Consider the following 22,996-nt stretch of genomic DNA (forward strand, 5'->3'; position numbering starts at 1 on the left):
CAAACACACAGACAGACACACACAGACAGACACGCACGCACACACAGGCACACTCACGCTGCTTTCCCTCCACACTCCTCCCCGAATCCTCTCCTCCTCCAGAAGCCTCCCCTCCTCATTGGCTCACAGCCACACCACGTGACGCGTCGAAGATAGGGATTACATTCTCTTGTATCCCCTAGCGGCTGACGCGTCACAGCGTGTAGTGAGCTGTGCAGCCAGGGGGGGACCAGGACCGGCTCGGGAGGATTCCCCTGCTAATGGGGAAAGCCCGTGCAGCCGCCCGCGCCGCCGGGCGCACCGGGTCCCAGCCCTTAGACATTACATCAGAGAGAAGCCCATTGGATATTTACACTGAATGCACTATATCCAAACGGCTTGAATACAGAATGGGATCTGAAATGTTTTCTCTAGTCATATTTCCAAGAGGTTCAATCTGCACACTGTGAGCTTCTGTTCTATACTGTTTTTATGGCATCTATGTTTTACATTAAATATTATCATTCATATGCTCTGTTTATCCCTCTCCCATCGCATTATGATGATCTGTCTATTTTTGAACAGCTCTATGATGACATTTGTCTATTAAATCTAATTCAGATTTCACAATAGTTAGTTACCATCTATGAGTACCATCAATATTCAACAGAAGTTCAACAATGCAACGTTACAGAGATAAACATGTGGTTATTTGTATTGCGACATTATTAGTATTTTTTAATATAGATGCAACCTGCTATTTAGAATTTTCAGTGTCTTTTTGACACAAGACTGTTTCTTTCTGAGAATATCTAGCTGATACCAGTCATTGCAGTATAATACAGAGAATTCATACACTGTCTCCAAGTGGACTTTACATGAACAATGTCTGTACACAAAGTCTTACAATGTCTCAGTTAACTGAATTTGTAACATTTTTTTTGTATCAGCGCAATTGGATACTATTGCTAGTGTCCATAGGATTGTGAACTAGATGAATAATTTAGGTTTTCAAGCCACTCAGGATACACAATGAATATCAATTTGATTCCGATGATATTTTTCACCATAAATGACTATTGTTCTATAATTTGGACCTATTATAGCCATTAAATGACAATCTATACTTTGGATCTAATATAGCCCACACTTAATATTTGTGGATTTACCATCAGTATTCTATTAATACATTGAAAGATACTCCAATATTCACGAGATTTTTTGATTTTGATAACCCTTGATTATATTCATTAAGTTCAAACACTGTGGTACGTTCAACAGGGATTTACCTGCAGGCTTTGGATTGGTTGTATCTAATCGACCTATTTTAATTACAAATTGCACTCACCTGCAATCTGGCGGTTTTCTGTCTACTTAATGTTTGTTCTCTTCATGTACCTCATGCCTTGACAAAGAGCGTAAGCGGCGTGAAACGCGTAGGAGGGGTACTATGTATACTGCTGTCTATTCTGTATTGTACCAGTAAAGCCCTTTTCCACTGACCCACCGGCTATTTTTCCATTTTTGAACTTTGCCGCTGCTCTGGATACCTTCCTCGTCTTCTACCTGGATATTTTCCGGGGATCCACGAGGCATGCTATGAAGGGAGTGCGATAGTACACAGAGCTGCTGAAAACGCGGTTTACACACAGCCGCTCCAACGCGATTCGCCTGCAGTGCACTACACGGATCAGGTGGGGGGACCCATACAGGAGGAAAGACGCTACTTTCCTTACCTCCGATCTCCCACCTAAGTGCCAGGCGCCTACTCCACACTATCTCCCTTATTTATACAATGTTTTACCAGGAAGTGATAAATTGAGAGTTACCTCTCGTTTTCAGGTATGTCCTGGGCACAGAGTTATGATGACAGATACAGGGTTACATGAAATGAGCAGGGTTACACAGTATAAACACATTGCATGCACAGTTAAAGATAAAATATGTCATAGGCGTATATGTAACAGTTACAGACCTTGTGTGCACCCTATCTGCAGGACAGACTATAGACATTGTGGTACATGCTTGTAGACCACGTACCAACACCACACCGTGGTGGGGATCGTTTCATGATCCTCCTAAAGTTGGATGCAGTGTGGATACATCGTGAGGTCTTAAAGGAGACATCCAAGCAGTGATTATTTTTTGCAAAGTTGTTTTGAGCCCCTGCCTCCGGAGATACTTACCTCCGAAATAGGTGCAGGTAGCCGCCCTGGCTGAGCTAGCTGGGCTTTAAAGCTCCGTGTCGCCTGGGCCAATAGGATGCCGCAACAACGTCGTCACAGTTTCCTGCTGGCCCGCAGGGGCACGAGAGCTTTGAACTGCAGACATATTGTCGAGCGGCTACCAGCACCTACTACAGAGGTGAGTATCTCAGGAAGCAGGGGGTCCCCAGAGCGGAAATGCATGGGGGTTCAGATCCAAAGACACCCTGCTTCAATGCTGCATAAAAGAAAATAATTAAAAGAACAGCTTTGCAAATAAATCAATGAATGGCTTGGATTGCCGCTTTAATGAGTATGGGATTTTGTATTTTTTTAAATAGCACTGCTACAAGATTAAAGAATACAGTGTCCAACATCACGAGAGAGAGAGAGAGAGAGAGAGAGAGAGAGAGAGAAAGATAGAGAGAGAAAGAGAGAGAGAAAGAGAGAGAGAAAGAGAGAGAGAGAGAGGGAGAGAGAGAGAGAAGAGAGAGAAAGAGGAGAGAAAGAGAGAGAAAGCGAGAGAGAGAGAGAGAGAGAGAGAGAGAGAGAGAGAGAGAGAGAGAGAGTAGAGAGAGAGAGAGAGAGAGAGAGAGAGAGAGAGAGAGAGAGAGAGAGAGAAGAGAGAGAGAGAGAGAGAGAGAGAAAGAGAGAGAAAGAGAAAGAGAGAGAGAGAGAGAAAGAGAGAGAAAGAGAGAGAAAGAGAGAGAAAGAGAGAGAAAGCGAGAGAGAGAGAGAGAGAGAGAGAGAGAGAGAGAGAGAGAGAGAGAGAGAGAGAGAGAGAGAGAGAGAGAGAGAGAGAGAGAGAGAGAGAGAGAGAAAGAGCCCAGCTTTCTCATAGTGGGCCCTTGGATTTTACACCATCCATATTGCATTTACTCTATGAAAATAAATGATTTCAGCCCACAACAAACTGAATGTAGGTTCATGCTGTGGCAGTGGCTGTTGTGATAGACTGGCACCATTTTGCAGCTATATAAAAGCCAGGCTGCTGTTGCAATGGAAGTATGAATGCAGTGCCAGGTTCCCCCATTCTCAGAGGAGCTGCACAGTCTGGATCACTGAACACGAGAGCTCTAAGACTAACACAGTCACGGAGAGCCCGGAGTTTGGTTTTAGCAGTAATTAAGAATTTATCATGGCTGAATCTGGGTCAAGAGGTAGAAATTCACCACTTAAGTCATGAGTGAAAAGGAAAGCGAGAAGCAACATGGGATAAAAGCAAATAAAACATACCAGAAAACAGCGTATATCTAAACCGCAACAAATAATTCAGCTTTCAATAAAGAAATGTTAGAAAAAGCCATACTCTGCTCCAATTAGTATTTCAGCCCATTCTGCTTCGTCGCTAAACACCATTTTGAACCATGCCCTTGACGAGGTCATCACGCCACCACCGACGCCAAAGAATAGTTATATAATTATAAAATCATTCTTAAATGTAAGTCACATTGCAACAGGCCTAAAATGTCTCATATTGGCATGAAACACGTGATTTTTCTGCACGATATGACAGTGTGCGCATCTTTTCTGGCCTGGCGCTAGTGCCGTCGTTTACTCACCTGTCACCACTACGACTGGCAGCAGCGCGCGCCTTCATGTTTTACCACCGCAAGCACAAAGCAGGACTGGGAGCCCCGGTGCCGGCTGCAGCGGTGACATGTTAGCCTTCGACCCCGGCGGCTGCACGACGGCCACCTCACGTCAGCGGTTCAGCCAATGAGGGCAAACCGGCAGCATGATGTCATGGCCGCGCCCCCCACCCCGGATCTCCTGCTCTTCACTGGAAGCACAACCGCAGAGCACAGGTCGCGGCTGAAACTGGTGCACACGCCACTAGGTGCTCCGGCGCGCGTGTGCACAGTGACTGGGGCGTAGCCTACGCCATCACTGCACTGCTTAGTGAGGCGGGGCAGCGACGAGCAGAGCTCCGGGACTACATCTTTGCTGTTAAATTGTGACCAACTCAACAGCCCAGTGCTGACTGACCGGTCAGTCACTGTGACCGGCAACAGCGCAACCCATCTTGCTTTAAAGCAGGATAGGTTGCGCTGTTGCCGGTCGTAAAAGTGACAGTGACAGCCAGGTCAGTGAACAGAGTGAGCGGAGACATTTTTTCTTCATAAAATTAAAAAACATCGCAAAAAAACAAATAAAAACGCAGATTTCACCCCCCAAATAAATAAACACTGAAAACGGATATATAGAACGGTCAAGCAAGCAGGCACACCAAATGGTACAATAAATGTGTCTACACTAGCTCAAGGTTTCAGCTTCTCAATGACGCCTTTTTCAAGAGCCATTTCCATTGGGAAGCCAAAACGTTGAGCTCGTAAAGACATTTATTGTACCAGTATCCGTGTGCCGGCTTGTTTGACCATTCTATATAGTACAGTTTAGTACGTTAGTAGAAGCACCCGCTCCCTCCTATCATTTGGGTTATTACTGTTATTTTGTGCTAGAATATATAGGATTTATATAATATAACACCACAATTAGTGGTGGAACCTCTCAAGGTTAATGTCGGCAAAAAACAACACACAAGTATACCCAATGTGCATCATAAACGGCACAAAAAAAATGCTGATGGGGTGATGTTTTGAGATGATGGGGTGATGTTTTGAGAATAGTGACATACTGCAGTGGAGATCTGTCAAGAATAACATGGCAGAAAGTGTCACAAAAACCTCAATAATATCAAATGTAACATCAACATGCAGCTGTAGCAAAGTAATAAATCATACATTGTTGAGTGCAAGGTTAAAATAATGGCGGAAAGCTATTAAACATCAATGACAGCGGGGCACAGACTTGAAAACCGCTCGCCGCTCACATAGGCACATACAGAATCAGCCACTTAAAGCTGCAGTTCAAGCAATATCCTGCATGTGTGGGTTTTTTTAAATAAATCAGTTCTGTAGTAAGAAAAAATACTTTTAGCATTTTCTGTTTAAAAAAAAAAACAACTTTGAAAGACCAATTTTCTTGTATTCTATTTTAACAAGCATGCGTGTTCCTATAGCAACCATTTACATTCCCCATATTTAAAGATGTCGCCAAAATTTGCCGATCAATAGACGGAGAACGAATTGACCGCCAGCTATGCAGTTCTTTAGGTAAGTAGAGATTGCCCACATGAAACTACTGAAGTAAAAAAAACAAAAAAACGGGAGCTTGAACTGCAGCTTTAATGTGTTCTAAACCGGGGAAATAACATATACGAATGGGAGCTAGGAAAATCTCATCAGACCACGATAATGATATTGGCCCAACGTAGTGTGAAATGAAACGACTGACTGGCAGGGTCACGATCGTACGGGGAACAATAATGTCACATATCAGAACGAATAGACCGAACAAAAAGAAAAATAAATCATCACCATCCATACGGAACAGAGGCTAAAAAGGTAAAACCCACTGAAGCGGAACCAGATGCTCCCATTCCGCTGATCTACTCTACTACTGCCTCTTGGGGAGATCAGGAATGGGCCTTACCAACACGGTTCGGGCCGCAGTGAGGTGTTCAAAAGGGATTAATGAAAACAATCTCCTCCAAAATAGGACTATTATGAAGCAGAACCACCAGTTGGGCGCTAATGTCTCATTTTGGCCGCAACCCCGGTACAGGGCATTCATGGCATGCAGCCTGACCGGGGTCAAATACCAGCAGGACAATATAGTGTACGCATTTTGCGGTTGTGCATATTGAGCCCTTGGTTGCCACCAGACACACGTCCTCCCAATGTTTTGCCCAGTTCCACCTCCCACATTGGCATATATGAGCATTGTAGCTCATAAAATGGGTCTCAGAAGCTGTTGGTAAACTGCAGCGATGAGACCCGTGTGTAGGTAACGGGAATATAAAATCAGATCAAAGTTCGTGATGGTGGAAAGTCGCTGCCTGGGGTGGACCTGCATTAGTAAGAGTTTCATTTGTAGGTACCTAAAAAAAATTGTATCAAGGCAAAATGTTCTGCTTATGTAAATCTGGGAATTGCTCAACAGCTGAAGCCAGCTATACCAGCCTTTTTTACATGCGTTAAAGGCCTGGTCTGAGAAGCCAGGTGCCAAGTCCATATTATTGAGCAGTGGGACCAGATTTGAGTGGACAGCTTGAATGGAATTTTTAACCGATCCCATAATGTAAGGGAATATTTAAACACTGGATAAAATGTAAGGGTCGCTAGCCTAGACCAGGGGAACGCAAACGGTTTTGTCTGTGCTCCCCTGACCGCTCTCCCCCCTGCTCGTGCCCCCCCCCCCCTTATGACCTTTCTCCGGCCTTTACTGATGTCACCTGACGGCGCGTCACAAGAAGCCGCCCGAGACAAGATAATGAATTTAGAGGCCTCGCGCTTTCCCATGGCATTTAAATGTTGTGGGGAAGAGTGCAGGGCCCGTGTCCACCCCCACCCCCAGTTTGCACACCCATGGCCTAGACAATCTAGTCAGCCAAAACAGAGTTAATATTAGCAGAGCCAGCCTCAGCGTGTTCTAGATCAACCCACCCTCGAAATGTGGGTGAATTCCACAAGAGAAGTTGACCTAATTGAGATGCTTGCTTATATTTTTTTGCCAGATTAGAAAGGGCTAGCCCCCCTTCCCACCCGATCTGTGGTCCTATATAATATAGCTTATTTGACCCTGGCACGCCTCCCTCCTCAGCCAAATCGTAAAATATATGATTGAAGATCCTTGACAGCCTTATGAGGGACTGGGATGGGCAGGGTTCTGAGCAGATACATGATTCACAATAGCAGGCTCATTTTAGATGCTTTTTTTTTTTTTTTTACGTTACCACGGATCTGTCTCCGGGTCTCATCCCCATATTGTATCCTTGTCCACTTTCAACTTATAATGTAGCTTTCAACATATTGTACACCTCCCGCCGCATGTTTGTTTTTTATTGTACCTTTTAACACAAAATGTATAATTCAAGACACACAGAATTTAACACATTGCAGCATATTTAGTACCCTTCATGAATCCTAAAAATACACCCCAAAATGTCATATTTGGGTGTTCCATTGTTTGCTTAAATAGGTACAGTATTTACAATGCACAAAGCCGAAACGGACATTAATATTGAGCTCACAACAAGGCCTCCCCCCCAAATCTCTCAAAAGAACAGCTTTGGGAACTGAGCCGGCTCACGCCTTCCATTAATAATACACAGGACAAGCTCCTTTCTTACACAGCACAGTTACTGCAGAAACATTAGGGTGTGTAATTTATGGGCCTGCCTCAGCCACTCACCATAGATTTATCCGAGCAATCTGCGGATGAAGCTGGACGACTCTCCGCCGGACGCATTTGCTGGTCACACTCATGCAAGATTTATTGATCCATTAGGAAGAGCTCTGCTCGTTTGCATTGCATATCAACAAGTAGTTGATATGTTACCACTGGGTACCTCCAGCAAACAGATCAAGTTACTGTAAAGCTGCAGACCAAGCAATATTATACATGTGTTTTTTTAATAAATCAGTTCTGTATTATGAGAAAAACCTTGTAGCATTTTTTTTTTAAAAACAACTCTGAATGACATTTTTAATGTATTATAATGCAGCAAGCATTTTTTGTTTCTATAGCAACCATTTACATAGTTACGTCCCCTTTCTCTTCTGATACAGACCCTGGCACACCTCTTTTTGAGCCCTTCCCTCTCTCTAGTAGTGCACCAATTGTATCTAGTGACTGCCTGGTCACATCATCTTCCCCACGAACTCTGCATCTTTGGTCCTCTTCTGCTGCACTGACAGCATTTAGAGAACCCCCGAGCCGAATCTTCGCCGATCGATCACAGGGGAATGGATCGATCGGCAATTTAGCAAATGACTTAATGTGTGGATTGTATTGATGTATATATTAAAGGGGGGAAATCAAATTAGAATAAAATAAAAAAGCAACTTGGACTGCTGCTTTAAGACCAGAAGTATTAAAGAAAACATAAGATACCTAAATTCCATTGCAATATCTCTCAGGCTAAGGCCCTGCTGCACGCGCCCGCCTTGCTTGCCGGCGGCGCGTGCAAGTCACCGCGATCTGCGGTCTGCAGTGAACTTGTTTCGGCAGGGGGGGGGGGGGAGGGTGGCGTGACCAAAACGGGTCGGGTGGGCGCAGCCATGACGTGGGGGGCGGGGCCATTACACACACACAGGCACACTAACAACAATGCAGTCAGACGGTTCTGAAAAGATAACATGCCCATATTTATATTTCATTTGCTCAAAAATTACATTTCCGTTTTGCATTAATGCAGCAATGAGACAGGGAGATAGTTAACTGGTGTCAGTGGTAGATGCGTACAAGCCGGCAAGCAGCTCCCCTCCTCCTCCTCATTGGCTGACTCGCGCACCACGTCAGCGCTTCTAATCACCAGAAGCTTGTAGCTCTGGCCGGCTGACGCATCACAGCACGCAGTCAGCCCCGTCGGAAGGAGGCAGCGGGGACCAGCAGACTTGAGGTAAGGGGCTGTTGGGCCGCGCGCACGCAGCCGCGCGCGCCGCCGACCGCAGCTGGTCCTCAGCCTTAGAGGAACAAATTAAAGTCCTTTATAGATTACATTTTCCGGTGCATAAGATCGTTCAACACCTCCCAGGTCAATTCTTTACGTGTACTGTTGATTCAATAACACCCAAAACACCAGAGTAATCTAAACAGTATCATGTCCAAGAGTGGGACAGGGCGGACACTGCTTTCTACAACCAAGCAGAACACAGGTTTGCGATGTTCCCAGGAAATGTGAGATTTGGAATATCAACAAGACTACATGTCTAAAGTCATGCTGATAAATTACAGGTCCTCTGCTAAAAATCCAAGAGAACCACCGTTAAACCCACATCCGTACAAGGGCACACACGAGAGCTGGCACAGGCGTGAATATTAGAGCAGCGGATTATAACTGTGACCATGAAGGGACCAGATACAAAGGGCCCATCCCTGGGATGCATACACAGGTGTGAGAATCAGTAACATTACCAATAGGAACTTAAATAGAAGCCATTTTTCCCTTCCCAGAACCACTCGCTCCCCAGTGAACAATATTAAGGCCTAACGGGGTCCTTTTTTATTATGAGTCTCCTCCAATAGAACCAAGAGTCCCACAATTTTACATAAAAAGCATATGCAAGAAGGATTTATGCGCATAAAATGCAATCGTTGGGTTTGAACCCATTTCTTAAAGCATTGGAGTGGAATCCCTGTTTAAGCTGTGAGCATGCCCCCTTATATTGATGGGATGGGCCTGTGTGCTGAGCGTTAAGTAGCCCTGATGTATGATGCCTTTACTCCAGAAGAACAGCTGTATTCAGCAGGCTGTAATGTGAGCCTGGGCACCATGACATGGCATTCCAACAAGCCTAGGAACCAGAGCACACACCCATCCCCCTCCCCACTCAGGGCCTTGCCTACTGCTGAAACAGGACTCAGACATACATCAGAGATGAGCTGGCATCAACTCAGCAGGACCAGGAGGTCTCCTCTTACATTAACGGTGCCAAGCACCCGGGAGCATGCACAAAGGTTTGCTTGTGCCTTCATAGCTACACTACACCTTGTATTCCTCTAGTCTCAGAGGATTTAATGAACTGTAAGTACAGTTACCATTGAAACCCAACTACGGCACAAACACAAGGCAGCATTATGGGGGTTTCAGGACGAGAAAGGCGTTGTTAAGCAATAACCACTTTTGACTCAAAGCGTTGCATTCTCCCCTCGAAGTAGCTGCTAAAACAAGACATTTAGTGGCGGAATTACACTGCTTTTTTTTTTACGTGTATGAAAAATATTTGTGGGATAATTGTCTAAAAGTCAAATTAATTAATCCCTGAGGTGATACTCATTAACACCAGCTCCATAACTCAAAGGAAAGGAGGGCTCACCGGCATTAGTCATTAAACTGTAATAGTGCCGGTCAGGGCATTATCTCAGTTTAATGAATAACCCCCAGTGAGTCTTAAAGCTGCAGTTCAGGCAATATCCTGCATGTGTTTTTTTTAAATAAATCAGTTCTGTAGTAAGAAAAAATACTTTTAGCATTTTCTGTTTAAAAAAACAACAACTTTGAAAGACCAATTTTCTTGTATTCTATTTTAACAGCCATTTGCTAAGGCACTGCCCCTTCATGTCCTGTCACAAGCCCTGGCACACCCCTTTGTCAGCCCTGCCCTCCCTCTAGCACATGTCAGTGCAGGAGTGCTCATGAATATTCATGAGCTTCCACTGAGTGGCAGAAGAAAAACATATGCCAGCTCTAATTGTGTCACCAAATTTCACCTATCAATACATGGAGAACGAATTGACTGGCAGCTATACAGTTCTTTAGGTAATTAGATTGCCCACATAAAACTATTGAAGTAAAAAAATTAAAAAAAAAAAAAAAAAGACTGAACAGCAGCTTTAAGGGTCCCTCAAATGATGCTGGTGCTTCTACGGTGTTGGCAAGTGACTTAACATATGAAAAGGGCACTCTGCCTAAAATGTCAATAGCAAGGTTTCTGCCACCACAAACACCACATACAAGAATCCCCACAATACTGGGGTGTAAACAATAAAGAACCTCATTTAGACAATGTATCTGTGCAACCCTCCCCCCCTCACCTAGAAACAACAATATCACTTACCTTCCTAACTGCCACGCGTGGCCTTCAGTTTTATAACTATCCCAAGTACTTTAGTGCTATAGACGTTGCAGGCCCCTCTGGCATTGAAGCGGTTAATTACAGGACTTTACTGTGCCAGGCACTCACTAGGCCAGGGATGGTCAACTCCAGTCCCCAAGGGCCACCACCAGGTCAGATTTTAAGGATACCCCTGCTTCAGCACTGGTGGCTCAATCGACGACTGGAGTTGGCCACTCTCCGGCACTACGCCTTCAGTGAAGTCTCCTGCTCGTCACAATAAGCCAATGTGATAACACCATCACTTGCACTCAACGCTGCGACGGGATCCGTCAGCACTCACATCTAAATGCCCCGATGTGCACAGTAAATATGTCCCCTGAAGATAGGACCATTTGAGATCGAGAGATCGAGAGATCGAGAGATCGAGAGATCGAGAGATCGAGAGATCGAGAGATCGACTCCTTGGTGAAGCCGGTTTCCTGAAGTTTGTGGTTCAATACTATATCAACACCGCTGATCGATGAGGAGTCTGTTCCTTGAGCTAGAGAGCTAGAGAATATATATATATATATATATATATATATATATATATATATATATATATATATATATATATATATATATATATATATATATATATATATATATATATATATATATATATATATATATCTCTCTCTCTCTATGTAGCATACATTACCAGCAAAGGTAAGGAGACAACATCACTCAGAAGGTATAAGCAGCTATAAACTGTATTAAAGAAACTTGCACATATATCCAACGTTTCGGTCCACTCCCCTGAGGAAGGTCACGTTCAGCGGACCTTCCTCAGGGGGGTGCACCGTTCAGCGGACCGAAACGTTGGATATATGTGCAAGTTTCTTTAATACAGTTTATAGCCGCTTATACCTTCTGAGTGCTGTTGTCTCCTTACTTTTGCTGGTAATGTATGCTTTATTATTTTTTATGACATAAGCACCAGTTCATTATATCACTATAGGAGTGCCAAATATTCATGGTGTGTGTGTGTGTGTGTGTGTGTGTGTGTGTGTGTGTGTGTGTGTGTGTGTGTGTGTGTATATATATATATATATTAGCATTTAACTAGTTAAAATAAGTAACATAGTATTAAGATAGAAATATTGGAAAATGATGATTAACTGCCTCGGCAAAGATAAAAAGATAAATCAGTCTGAAGACAAGCAGGTGTAGAAATGTTGTGTGAGACTTAAGAATTTATCTTGTTTTATTCATTTCCATTATGTATGAAACTTGGCATGTTTAATGTCTGCTGAGTGGAATATTATAGCATCCGGAGTTTGGAATCAAAGGTCAGTTAAATAATTAGTTAGTAGACAATACAATAGAGACCGGTTTAAACAGATTAGGAACATTGTTAATCCTATAGTTACTTAGTGGCAGAACATGAGGGTTTTGTAAATCAAAGTAAATATTGCTAAATGAAAAAACTCTGTTCTAATGTTGATGATTGACTAAGAAGATTGGACAGCGAGAAAAAACAGGTGATTGTTATGTTAAGACTGGTTAAGGAAAATGTATAAAGATTGTATTTGGATTTATTGAATTCAGAATCATATACCACCGAGCTCAGAACCACCACCGAGCTCAGAACCACCACCGAGCTCAGAACCACCACCGAGCTCAGAACCACCACCGAGCTCAGAACCACCACCGAGCTCAGAACCACCACCGAGCTCAGAACCACCACCGAGCTCAGAACCACCACCGAGCTCAGAACCACCACCGAGCTCAGAACCACCACGATCCACCACCAAGCTCAGAACCACCATCGAGCTCAGAACCACCACGAACCACCACCGAGCTCAGAACCACCACGAACCACCACCGAGCTCAGAACCACCACGAACCACCACCGAGCTCAGAACCACCACGAACCACCACCGCGCTCAGAACCACCACCGCGCTCAGAACCACCACCGCGCTCAGAACCACCACCGCGCTCAGAACCACCACCGAGCTCAGAACCACCACCGAGCTCAGAACCACCACCGAGCTAAGGATTCTCCACTCGGACTAAATGATATATGCCTGAAAACCTGATGTACCGGACTGAAACGATGCTGTAAAAGATGGTTTCTATTGTCTCGGAATAAATTGAGAAGAGAACCGGACCGTGGACTGTTTGATATATGACTGAAAGGTGGGACATTCATCTGCACCCATCTAATGAGCTAAATGTCGTCATCCCCGCCCCCCCTCTCCACACCGTCAACACCTTGGCGACCCGTTTTTAAAAGCGTTTTTTCTGCCCTGCCTGAGAGAAAAAAAACCCAATTAGCGAACAGCACAAAGCTCAAAGTCCATTTCCTTCAGAGCTTCAGCAAAGAAACGCTGATCGGAAAACCTTGATATCCGAGAGCACATCTCAATTATGATAGAAACACCACTGGAATTCTCATTGGGAATTCTGACTTCGTGCTTCTTAACGGCTTCAGTTCTGCAGAGGCCTGCAACACAGCACACCGGGGGTTAAAAGTACTGATGGGATGTGACACTGGTTAACTCAATGGATCTAAGCGAGCCTCCTTCAAACCTAATCCACAAAAGGCCTCTAGGTACTCAGTATCAATATACACCAAACCTTTGTCCGTTTAGTGAAAATACAACCGAAAGAACACACCATATGCAGACTCTCTTTATACTAGGGGGGGTTCCTGGCCTCCCACACAGGGCACATAAAAACCACAGTCATTTATCACTGTATTCTTAGAAAGAACTGAGCAATTGGCTCAGAGTTACTGCTGCAGTTTCTGCATATAGAATAAGCGGCAGACATTTGAGAAGTGGTGTATACACTGCAATATGGTTTTTTTGTGGTGGGGTTTATTTTTTTCTTTTTCAGGCAGGTATAATGAAGACAGACTGCTATCTTTCTTAACACCTTTGCTGCCAGCAGTGCCCCAAAAAAACTAAAAACTAGTCGATTAAAAAGAATAGCTAGCAATATTTTAAACAAGGAAACGAGCAGATCAATGATCGGTTCATTTATTCTCATTTCCTCCAGGAATCCAGGTTTGTTTTAAGTGACAATTGTGAAGATTGAGATAATGTAGCAGACACCCCATGGATGTTTTATCATCAAGCAATCACCGCTGCCAGGAAACAGCTGACGTTAAAAAAGGGATTTAAACAAAATGACTAAGCATAAGCCATTCATTATGATTACGGGCAATGAAAGTGATTACAGGTATGAACATCGTTGCTATTAGGGAGGCCTGCGCCGGTCTTAGTGGCGAATAATGCACATTTTAAGCGCATATGTACCTACAAACACAGACTGTAGGTCTTGCCTCTCATTTTTACTGATGCACACGTAGGCACGGATTCATTTCACAAATGGGATTTCTTGCTGAACGCTGGAAAACGTGCAGGGGTGTGAGGGTGACGATAAGGTGGGCAATTTTAAAATACCACGCATAGGCTAAGCTAATTAATATGCAGTGATTTCAATTTGCTTTCTGACTATCTGACACACAAAATGGCAATAATCCTGTAGATAGCAGTAATCATAAGGATGAAACCGTGTGTGTGTGTGTGTGTGTGTGTGTGTGTGTGTGTGTGTGTGTGTGTGTGTGTGTGTGTGTGTGTGTGTGTGTGTGTATTGGGGCACACACTTTGGCCGCGATTAAAGCGCGTGCAACAGCACAAACAAAATACAGTTTGCTCTATCGGGCCGCCAGGCATAGTGCACACGACAGAATTTTGAGCCGACAAATAATTTTGGTTTTTTTCGCACGACGGCCGCGTCACGTGAGCGGTTCCGCCAACGAGGTCGGGCCAGACTGGTGACATCACGGCCACGCCTCCCCGACACTAGCGAATCAGAGACCACAGATCACTCAAGTGCCTGCACTATAACCGAGGCCTTAACTAGTATAAGCCAGACTACTGGAGAGGGTGCTACCATCAGAGTGCCTATAAAGGTATTGTACAAGAATAAAGGGATATGCACACCAGAAATATGCAAAAATATATATATTTTTTATTGGCGTGACGTTTCAGCTACCCTCTGGAGCCTTTATCTTGATAAAACGTTGGAATAATAATAATATATATATTTTTTTTATTATTATTCCACATTTAACACACACACACACACACACACACACACACACACACACACACACACACACACACACACACACACACACACACACACACCACCCCTTAGGGCAATTCTGTGCATGGTAGATAGCTTAATACTGTCAATAAATCATCTCCGAAGAGAAATGATTACCAGCAGCAGATGAAGTTGCACACAACGTAATAAAGTGATGTATTTATACATACTGTACATCACGGTGATGTCTGTATAAATAAATCCCTCTACTACATTTTGTGAATCTTCATCTGGTGCTGGTAGTTATCTCTTTGGAAGTGATTTACATATGCACCCACACCCAGTAATTCAAGCTATCCGGATATAAAAATATGTTCGAGATAGAGTAGAGGATGCCACCACTCCAATTAGGACTAACGCCAGAATACGCAGGAGGAGCTACATGACCATGTTCAAACTTCCAGCCCAGAGGTGTGTGTTAAGGCTTCGCCCATGGCAAGGCAGACCGCGTGGACACGTCCGCACGCTCAGCAAACAGACTGCATTATTAAGCCAGTGCTCGCGTCTATACAGCGTGCGGGCCAGAAATCAGTTGAGACTGATTTCTTGGCGCAACAGGCCGGTCACGTGAGCAGTTCGCCCAATGAGGGCGAACCAGCTCCGTGACGTCACTGGCACGCCCTTAGACACACAAGCGGACGGCACGCCTACCATGGCCAGGGAAAGCACCCGCTTTCCCTCAGCCACCGCACGGCTGAAATTACTATGGACGCAGCCGCGGTATAAATGGCGAGCGGTGTGCGTGAGCGGTATAAATGGCGAGCGGTGTGCGTGAGCGGTATAATTGGTTCGGTGCATGGAATGGCTATATTTGGCTGATTTTAACCACTTCAATGCTGAAGAAGCAACAAACTACTGAAGACATGAAACATTTTGTATATACATTAGCAACCTTAATAAATCCCCTCAAACCTACAAGCATGGCCACAGTGAGCGGTTACAAGCAGGCAGCACCTTGCCTACTATGCCTCTATGATCAACATGCAATCATGTATGCTACTTTGACATAACATCCACCTGACACTACCAGCTGTGAAGTGGGTTGCCATATAACATGATAATTACATATTGTATAAAAAAATATCACTTGCTCTGCAAAGTGTTGCTGGCAGCCAAGGGGGCTGATTATCGCAACAATGTGTGTGTTTGGGGGGAAAGGAAGTGCTCAAATGGTAACCTAACCCCTGCAATGCATCACAGGGCTACAAATCTCCAGCAATTCAAAGAGCTTTAACTACCTGCTGCCCAAGGCTTGAGTTACAATCCATGAAGCAGGGAGATTCTCCTCTCACAGACATCTAAGGCACTTCCCCCACATCCCCCGATATAAAGCCCCCTCTCTTTTACAGTTGACACGGAGACGCCTCCACTACACATCTAATAAAATAATAGAAAGCCTGAAGAAGGCACAGCTTTGAAAGTCGTGGTAGGCCCAGTGAGGTGAATGTGCACTACACGTATACACGTGTGGGGTCCCGATCTCGGGGTGAAACGGGTGCTGTTCCAAGAGAAGGCTACATATTGCTGGCGTTTGGAAAGGTTACACGATTAGGTGGACCAGCCGCAGCAAGCGGACACAGAAACAAATGTCAATACTGTACCCAGGAGACTATTCGTGCATATACGCACACAGCCATAGCTGTGTATTTACGGTAGAGGTGCAAAGTCAGACGTATGTTTTCATGCATAGCCACATAATTCTGTAAAAACATAAGTTTATACAAAGGAGGGTACACACGAACAATCACATCTTTCTGTACTGGTGCATAGTAGATATATATATAAGACCATGCAGCAAGCTTAAGCCTATAGGGAACCATGTTAAAAATGGTTATTGAGGCAAAAAGTGACACTGTGTGCTCATTTGCATGTCATTTCCCAGAATCCCTTGCTGCAGTGGAAGTGCTGTATGCTGGGTGATAATGGGGAAAGGTGGGGTTGCAGACCTGCCTAAGACATGCAGATGAGCATACAGCTATATTTGCATATATATATATATATACACATACACACACACACACACACACACTGCAGGAAGTAATACAAATCTGACAGACATGACAATGAAGGGATCTATATTGTCATTAGCAAATGTGTATTATTAAAGAGATTAGTGGGGACATATTTGATGTTGGGAGATTTATAGCTATAGTAATGTATACATGTGATAGATATAGATATATATAGTAAAGTATAAATGTGATATATATATAGTAATGTATAAATGTGATATATATAGTAATGTATAAATGTGAAATATATAGTAATGTATAAATGTGATATATATAGTAATGTATAAATGTGTATCATCAGTGAATATATATATATTATGGTGGGTAAAAAAAGTGACAAATACCCTCCACAGCAAAGCATATAGCAAATGGAAATATTACTGTATGCTCATTTGCATGTCCTAGGCAGGTCTGCAACCCCGCCTTTCCCCATTATCACCCAGCACTTCCACTGCAGCAAGGGATACTGGGAAATGACATGCAAATGAGCACAGTGTCACCTTTTGCTTCAAAAACATTAACATGGTTCTCTATAGGCTTAAGCTTGCTGCATGGTCACAGCTTTGAGCACAGCCAGGGTTAAGATGCATATATATATATATATATATATATATATATATATATATATATATATATATATATATATATACACACATACACACATCTTAACCCTGGCTATGCATATAATGAATATATATATATAGTAATGTATAAGTGATAGATATGACAGTGTATAAATATGTATAACAGTGAGATATATGTATAAGTGATAGATATGGCAGTGTATTATCAGTGATATATATAGATATATATGGCAGTGTATAAATGATAGAGATGTGTGACGGTCACACCGGGCTGTCTCACCGCTCTGCTCTCCCAGGAACACCAGCTTGAACTTCCTGAGCGGGTTCCCGAAGTCTCCTCCCGCGGACATGGTGCCGGGGTCAGGCGGTGTGACCGGGACTCGGGGAGGGAGGGATCCGGCGGTGGCTGCGGCTACTTCTCTCCGGAGTACGTAGGGAGCGGCCTGCGCGGCGGGGTGCGGCCGCCGGGGGGGCAGGCGGTGTGACAGGGACTCGGTGAGGAATCCGGCGGCGGCTGCTTCTCTCCGGGAGGGAGCGGCCTGTGAGGCGGGGAGCGGCCGCCGGGGATGTCGGCGGGGAGAAGGGAGCAGCTTCCCGTGACCTCTCACACACACCTGATGCGGAAGCCCCGCCCTCTCTCTCTATACACACACACAACACCCCCGGCTTAGCACTTTGGGAACGGTCACACTACCCTGCCAGGCATGTCTCTATGCCAACGGACGAAAACAGCCAATCACTAGCCGGTATGGTGAGCCAATCAAGTTGACGTAGGCAGGTCCACCTGGTCAGACCGGGCGGCCATTGGGAGTGTGGCGCAGTTGATTGATAGAAGGTCTCTCAGTGTCTGTCTGTCGACACACAGACACACAGACACACAGACACACCAATGCTTTTAGGGGCATTCCTTCCTTTGACCAAAGTCATTACAGTGACCCGTTTAGAGGATTTCATTTGGGTGATTGATGCCTTTTTTTCTCTCAAATCTGACACCTAGAAGTTGTTAGAATGTATATTTTTTATTAGATTTGGGAGGTTTAAAGCAGCAGAAGATGCTGCACTGTGTTTACATATAGATATATTTTTATCATTACATGATGGAAGCAGGGGGTCTTCAGAGCTGAACTGTGTTAATATTAGCTCCGGGGACCCCCTGCTTCCAGAGATAGTTACCTCCGTAGCGGTGCAGGTAGGGAACTAGTTGCGTGCGTCACAGAATGGCGGCTTTAAATGTGCAGTGGGCCAATAGGAAGCAGTGACGTCATCCCTTGCGGCTTCCTATTGGCCCGCGTGACAGGGGCATTTAAACTGCGCAAGGATTGTCCTGTAATGAAATGAGTACTAAAGTATTAGGTAGTATTTTTATTTGGACTAACAATGGATACTGAAGTACAGTACTCATTTACACTGCACTATCGCAACTGAACCAACACAGCTATTTCTACTTAATTCCTGTCATTAAAATATATATTTTTTTAATGCTATGCAGCCTGTTCTGCAGCTTTAATCTTCTCTGCCTGTCCCCTTTTGTGTGAGTCACTGTGTGTTCAACAAGTGTTTGTATAGCCAGAGTCCCCCTTCCCCTTATCTATATTGGTTCTGTGATAAGGACAGGGTCAAGAAAACACTTGATTGACAAACACACTTGGATGCCCCTAAGAAATTCACCTTGCAGACTGGGATTGCACCTTTGAGAGCTGGGTGACCTTTGAAGGCGCAGAGATATATATTTTAAGTAAAACATAGCTGGTCAAACACCTTTTTAATAACTCCATCCCTGCAGGAAAGACCTGTAATAAATGATAATGTACAAAAAAAATGTTTCTATGCAAAGGTGTAAATAAGAAGTGGTTCCATGTAACACCATGCTTTGATTACTTTTCCACCCTTGACAGATCAACGTAAATATTCACAACCCATTCATTTTCACTTACTTTGCATTTTAGGTTTTAAGACCTTTTATCCTAGTTAGAAAAATACAATCGGGGCAAGATCAACCTGTCCCGCTCAGCTAAGCAACCAATGTGGACCTGATTTACTACAATCTAAGTTCCTAAGACTTGGTGCCCCAGCCATTGCCAAACCAATTGCTTCCATAGTCAACTCTATCCTGTCTGCAGGCCATATCCCTAAGATCTGGAAAACTACCAGAGTTGTCCCAATCTTCAAAAGTGGTGACAAAACACTGTCTCAAACTACAGGCCAATCTCTCTTCTCCCAATACTATCCAAAGTCATGGAAAAATGTGTCCACTCCCAATTAAGCAATTACTATACCAAGACAAATTTCCCTAGCCAATTCCAATCTGGCTTTCGCCCCAAACACTCCACCGTAACTACCCTGTTAAAAGTTTGTAATGAAATCCAGTGTGGAATGGAACGGGGACAACTCACTGGTGCAGTATTCCTAGATTTTGCAAAGGCTTTTGATACTGTTGATCATGCTATCCTGCTTAACAAACTCCAGAGCTCTGGAATAAGGAAGCATGCTTTAAGCATGCTTTAAACTGGTTTCAGTCCTACCTATCAGGTAGATCCAAACATGTGTCCATCTCAGGCTCTAACTCCAACCCCCTGGATATCACCTGTGGTGTCCCGCAAGGCTCTGTTCTGGGGCCCCTACTCTTCTCAGTTTTCATCAGTGATCTTCCCACAGCTTGTAAGGAAGCTTCAATATATGTATGCAGATGACACAATCCTATATACACACAGCCATAGCCTCTCTGACCTTCAACACATACTTCAGTCTGACTTTTTGAAACTCGAAAGCTGGATTACCCAAAACAAACTGTTTTTAAACACTAGGGATAGATAGAGAAGAGTCTTCTCTGCCAGTGCTCAAAGTGGAATAAATTGCTTCACTTAGGAAATGGTTAAATAGCGATATAGCCTAATTATTCGTTTCAAATGCACCATTTGTTGTTGGAGGATCCAGGAAATGTGTAGAGAGTAAAACTGTACTAGGGTCAAATATGCTCAAAATTGGGGGTGTGGGCAACACATAGAAAAGGGATGTCAAGGGAACCTAAATAAACTAGGGACCCTGACCCCTATCTAAATAATAACTCCAACATCCCTTCAATGTTTGTATTTTAGCCTAGGGTGTATAGACAATAGAAGAGCTCCATTCACCGCCAGCACTCCCATTCACCTCACCATGCTCCTCGATTGGTCATTACACCATCATGGAGGAACCAATGAGTGAGGGATAGGCGGGACTTCCGATAGAGGATCTCCTTCAAAGGTCAGCACCCGAGAAAGGTTATTTACTCTTTGACAAAGTGCAGTGGATGCCCAAACGCGTCAGAGTTCTTTCTCAAGATGATCTTTTCTTTTTAATAATATGTCTTTGCTGCTCATTGTCGTACATTACATTTTGCACTGAAAATCGCCATCCAGGTTCCGCTTTACTTCTTGCTTCCGGAACGCACGAGGCACCTGTTGGCACGCTGTGCGCCGCCATCTTTCCCCCTATCTAGGGTGATCTCCTACTTGTTTTTAAACACTGAAAAGACTGTAACTGTGAGGAATCGCCATCCTGGCGGCCAAGGACCGTCTCCTCGCCTCACTGGTCCTCCAGTGACAGACACGCAAGATACGCATTCCTCTGGTTCTGTGACGCGCGCGCGGACCTTGCGCAGTCTGTTGCGGCATCTGCAGACCCTGGTCCCGCCCCTCGCTTGGGTGTACGAAGCGGGCACTCTTCCAGCCTCCCCGCTGATGCGCGCGGTAAGCCCCGCCCTGCTCTGTTGATCAACAGTACCAGCGTGGCAGTGACGCATGCTCCAGGCTCCGCCCCCGCTCTGACGTCATGCAGAACCGGCGTGGGAGTATCACATGTTCTAAGCCCTGCGTCTGACCTCTGTGACGCACGCGGGCTGCAAGCAACCTCCTACCTGATCAGGCTGCATCATAGGGCACACCTGTGTGCACCAACAGCCTATCAGGTTCTGCCCTGGCTGGCTATTGGAGGCCCCTATTTATATACCCTCAGTCTGCGCCGAGCATAGTCTTGTGTGATGCCGTGCCTTGCTGCATTCTGTTCCTGATACCTTGCCTGCCTGATTAACCCCTTGTTGCCTGAGCCCTGCTTGAACTTGGACTCCGCTTCTCTCCACTCCTGATCCGGCTTGTATGACCATTCTTCTGTCTCCAATCCTGAACCTGGCTACGTACGCCGACTATCCGCAACTCTCCTCTCCTGAATCTGGCAAGTACCTGACTACTCTACACTCTTGGCGCGCCCGCGTGGCTATGGGTCAGCTTTCCTCAATTCCCTGCCTCAGCACCGCGATCGCGCTTCGTTTGTGGTGAGCTACGCATTACAGTAACAATGGTATTTGGGACCAAGACCAAATTTATAAAGCTTCCAGTGACTGAGCTCCAGATCAGAACCAACGCTAACACCACCCTAACTCCTGTTACTAGTTTTAAATAACCGGGCATACGGTTTAACTCCCACTTAACATTCGGGATGCACATTGATACCCTGACATCCAAAACCTAGGTGTACTTTACAGGAACAAATCCTCCGTAAGCCTGCTGGTCAGAAAGCGTATCGCACAGCAGATGCTAAAGCCAATTATTGACTATGGAGACATAGTATATGGCTCGGCACCCCAAACCCACCTTAGCAAACTTGACACCCTCTACAATTCAATATGCCGTTTTGTTCTCCAATGCAACTACAACACACATCACTGCGAAATGCTCAAAGAACTAGATTGGTCATCACTAGAGTCTAGGCGCAAAGTTCACCTTTCCTGTCTTGCCTTCAAATACTTTCTGGGCAAGCTACCCACCTATCTGAACAAGCTCCTCACCCCTACCACATGCAGCACTTATCATCTGAGATCTGACTCCAAAAGACTGTTTATGGTCCCAAGATTCAGCAAAGTATCCGCCCGCTCCTCCTTCTCTTACCGTGCACCCCAAAACTGGAACAACCTACCGGAGACTCTCACATCCACCACCAGTTTAAGTTCTTTCAAATCTAAGGCTGTCTCACATTTTAATCTGGTCTGTAACTGTTACATAAGCCTATAATATATCTTTTCTTTAACTGTGCATGCAATGTCTTGTATATAATGTATGCCCGGATCACTTATGTAACTCTATTTGTAACCATGTATTATTTGACTTAACTCTATGCCCAGGACATACTTGAAAATGAGCGGTAACTCTCAATGTATTACTTCCTGGTAAAATATTTTATAAGTGAATACATTTAGCTAGCAACACTATAACATGCCTATCTGATCATGCAAACAATGGCAAATGCATTTACGGCTGAGAAAAGATGAAGTTATTATAAGTATTCAGTTACACAATGTCTGTAAGGCACTGTGTAAATGAATGCTACTATATCAGGGGCAGCCAACTCCAGTGCTCAAGAGCCACCAATAGGTCAGGGTTTAAGGATATCGCTGCTT

The 22,996-nt window shown here is 44.5% G+C and overlaps 1 protein-coding gene across 1 annotated transcript in view; it reads right to left on the reverse strand.

Moving 5' to 3' along the window:
• RAB6A (RAB6A, member RAS oncogene family) overlaps positions 1-18,254 on the reverse strand; it is a 95,127-nt gene extending 76,873 nt beyond the window's left edge. The window contains exon 1 of the mRNA XM_075592737.1: positions 17,846-18,254. Coding sequence (XP_075448852.1) covers positions 17,846-17,915 — 70 coding nt within the window. The 5' untranslated portion in view covers positions 17,916-18,254. The remainder of the gene's footprint in view (positions 1-17,845) is intronic.
• Between the last annotated feature and the right edge of the window lie 4,742 nt (positions 18,255-22,996).

Source organism: Ascaphus truei, chromosome 3 (genome assembly GCF_040206685.1).
Source record: "Ascaphus truei isolate aAscTru1 chromosome 3, aAscTru1.hap1, whole genome shotgun sequence".
NCBI lineage: Eukaryota > Metazoa > Chordata > Amphibia > Anura > Ascaphidae > Ascaphus > Ascaphus truei.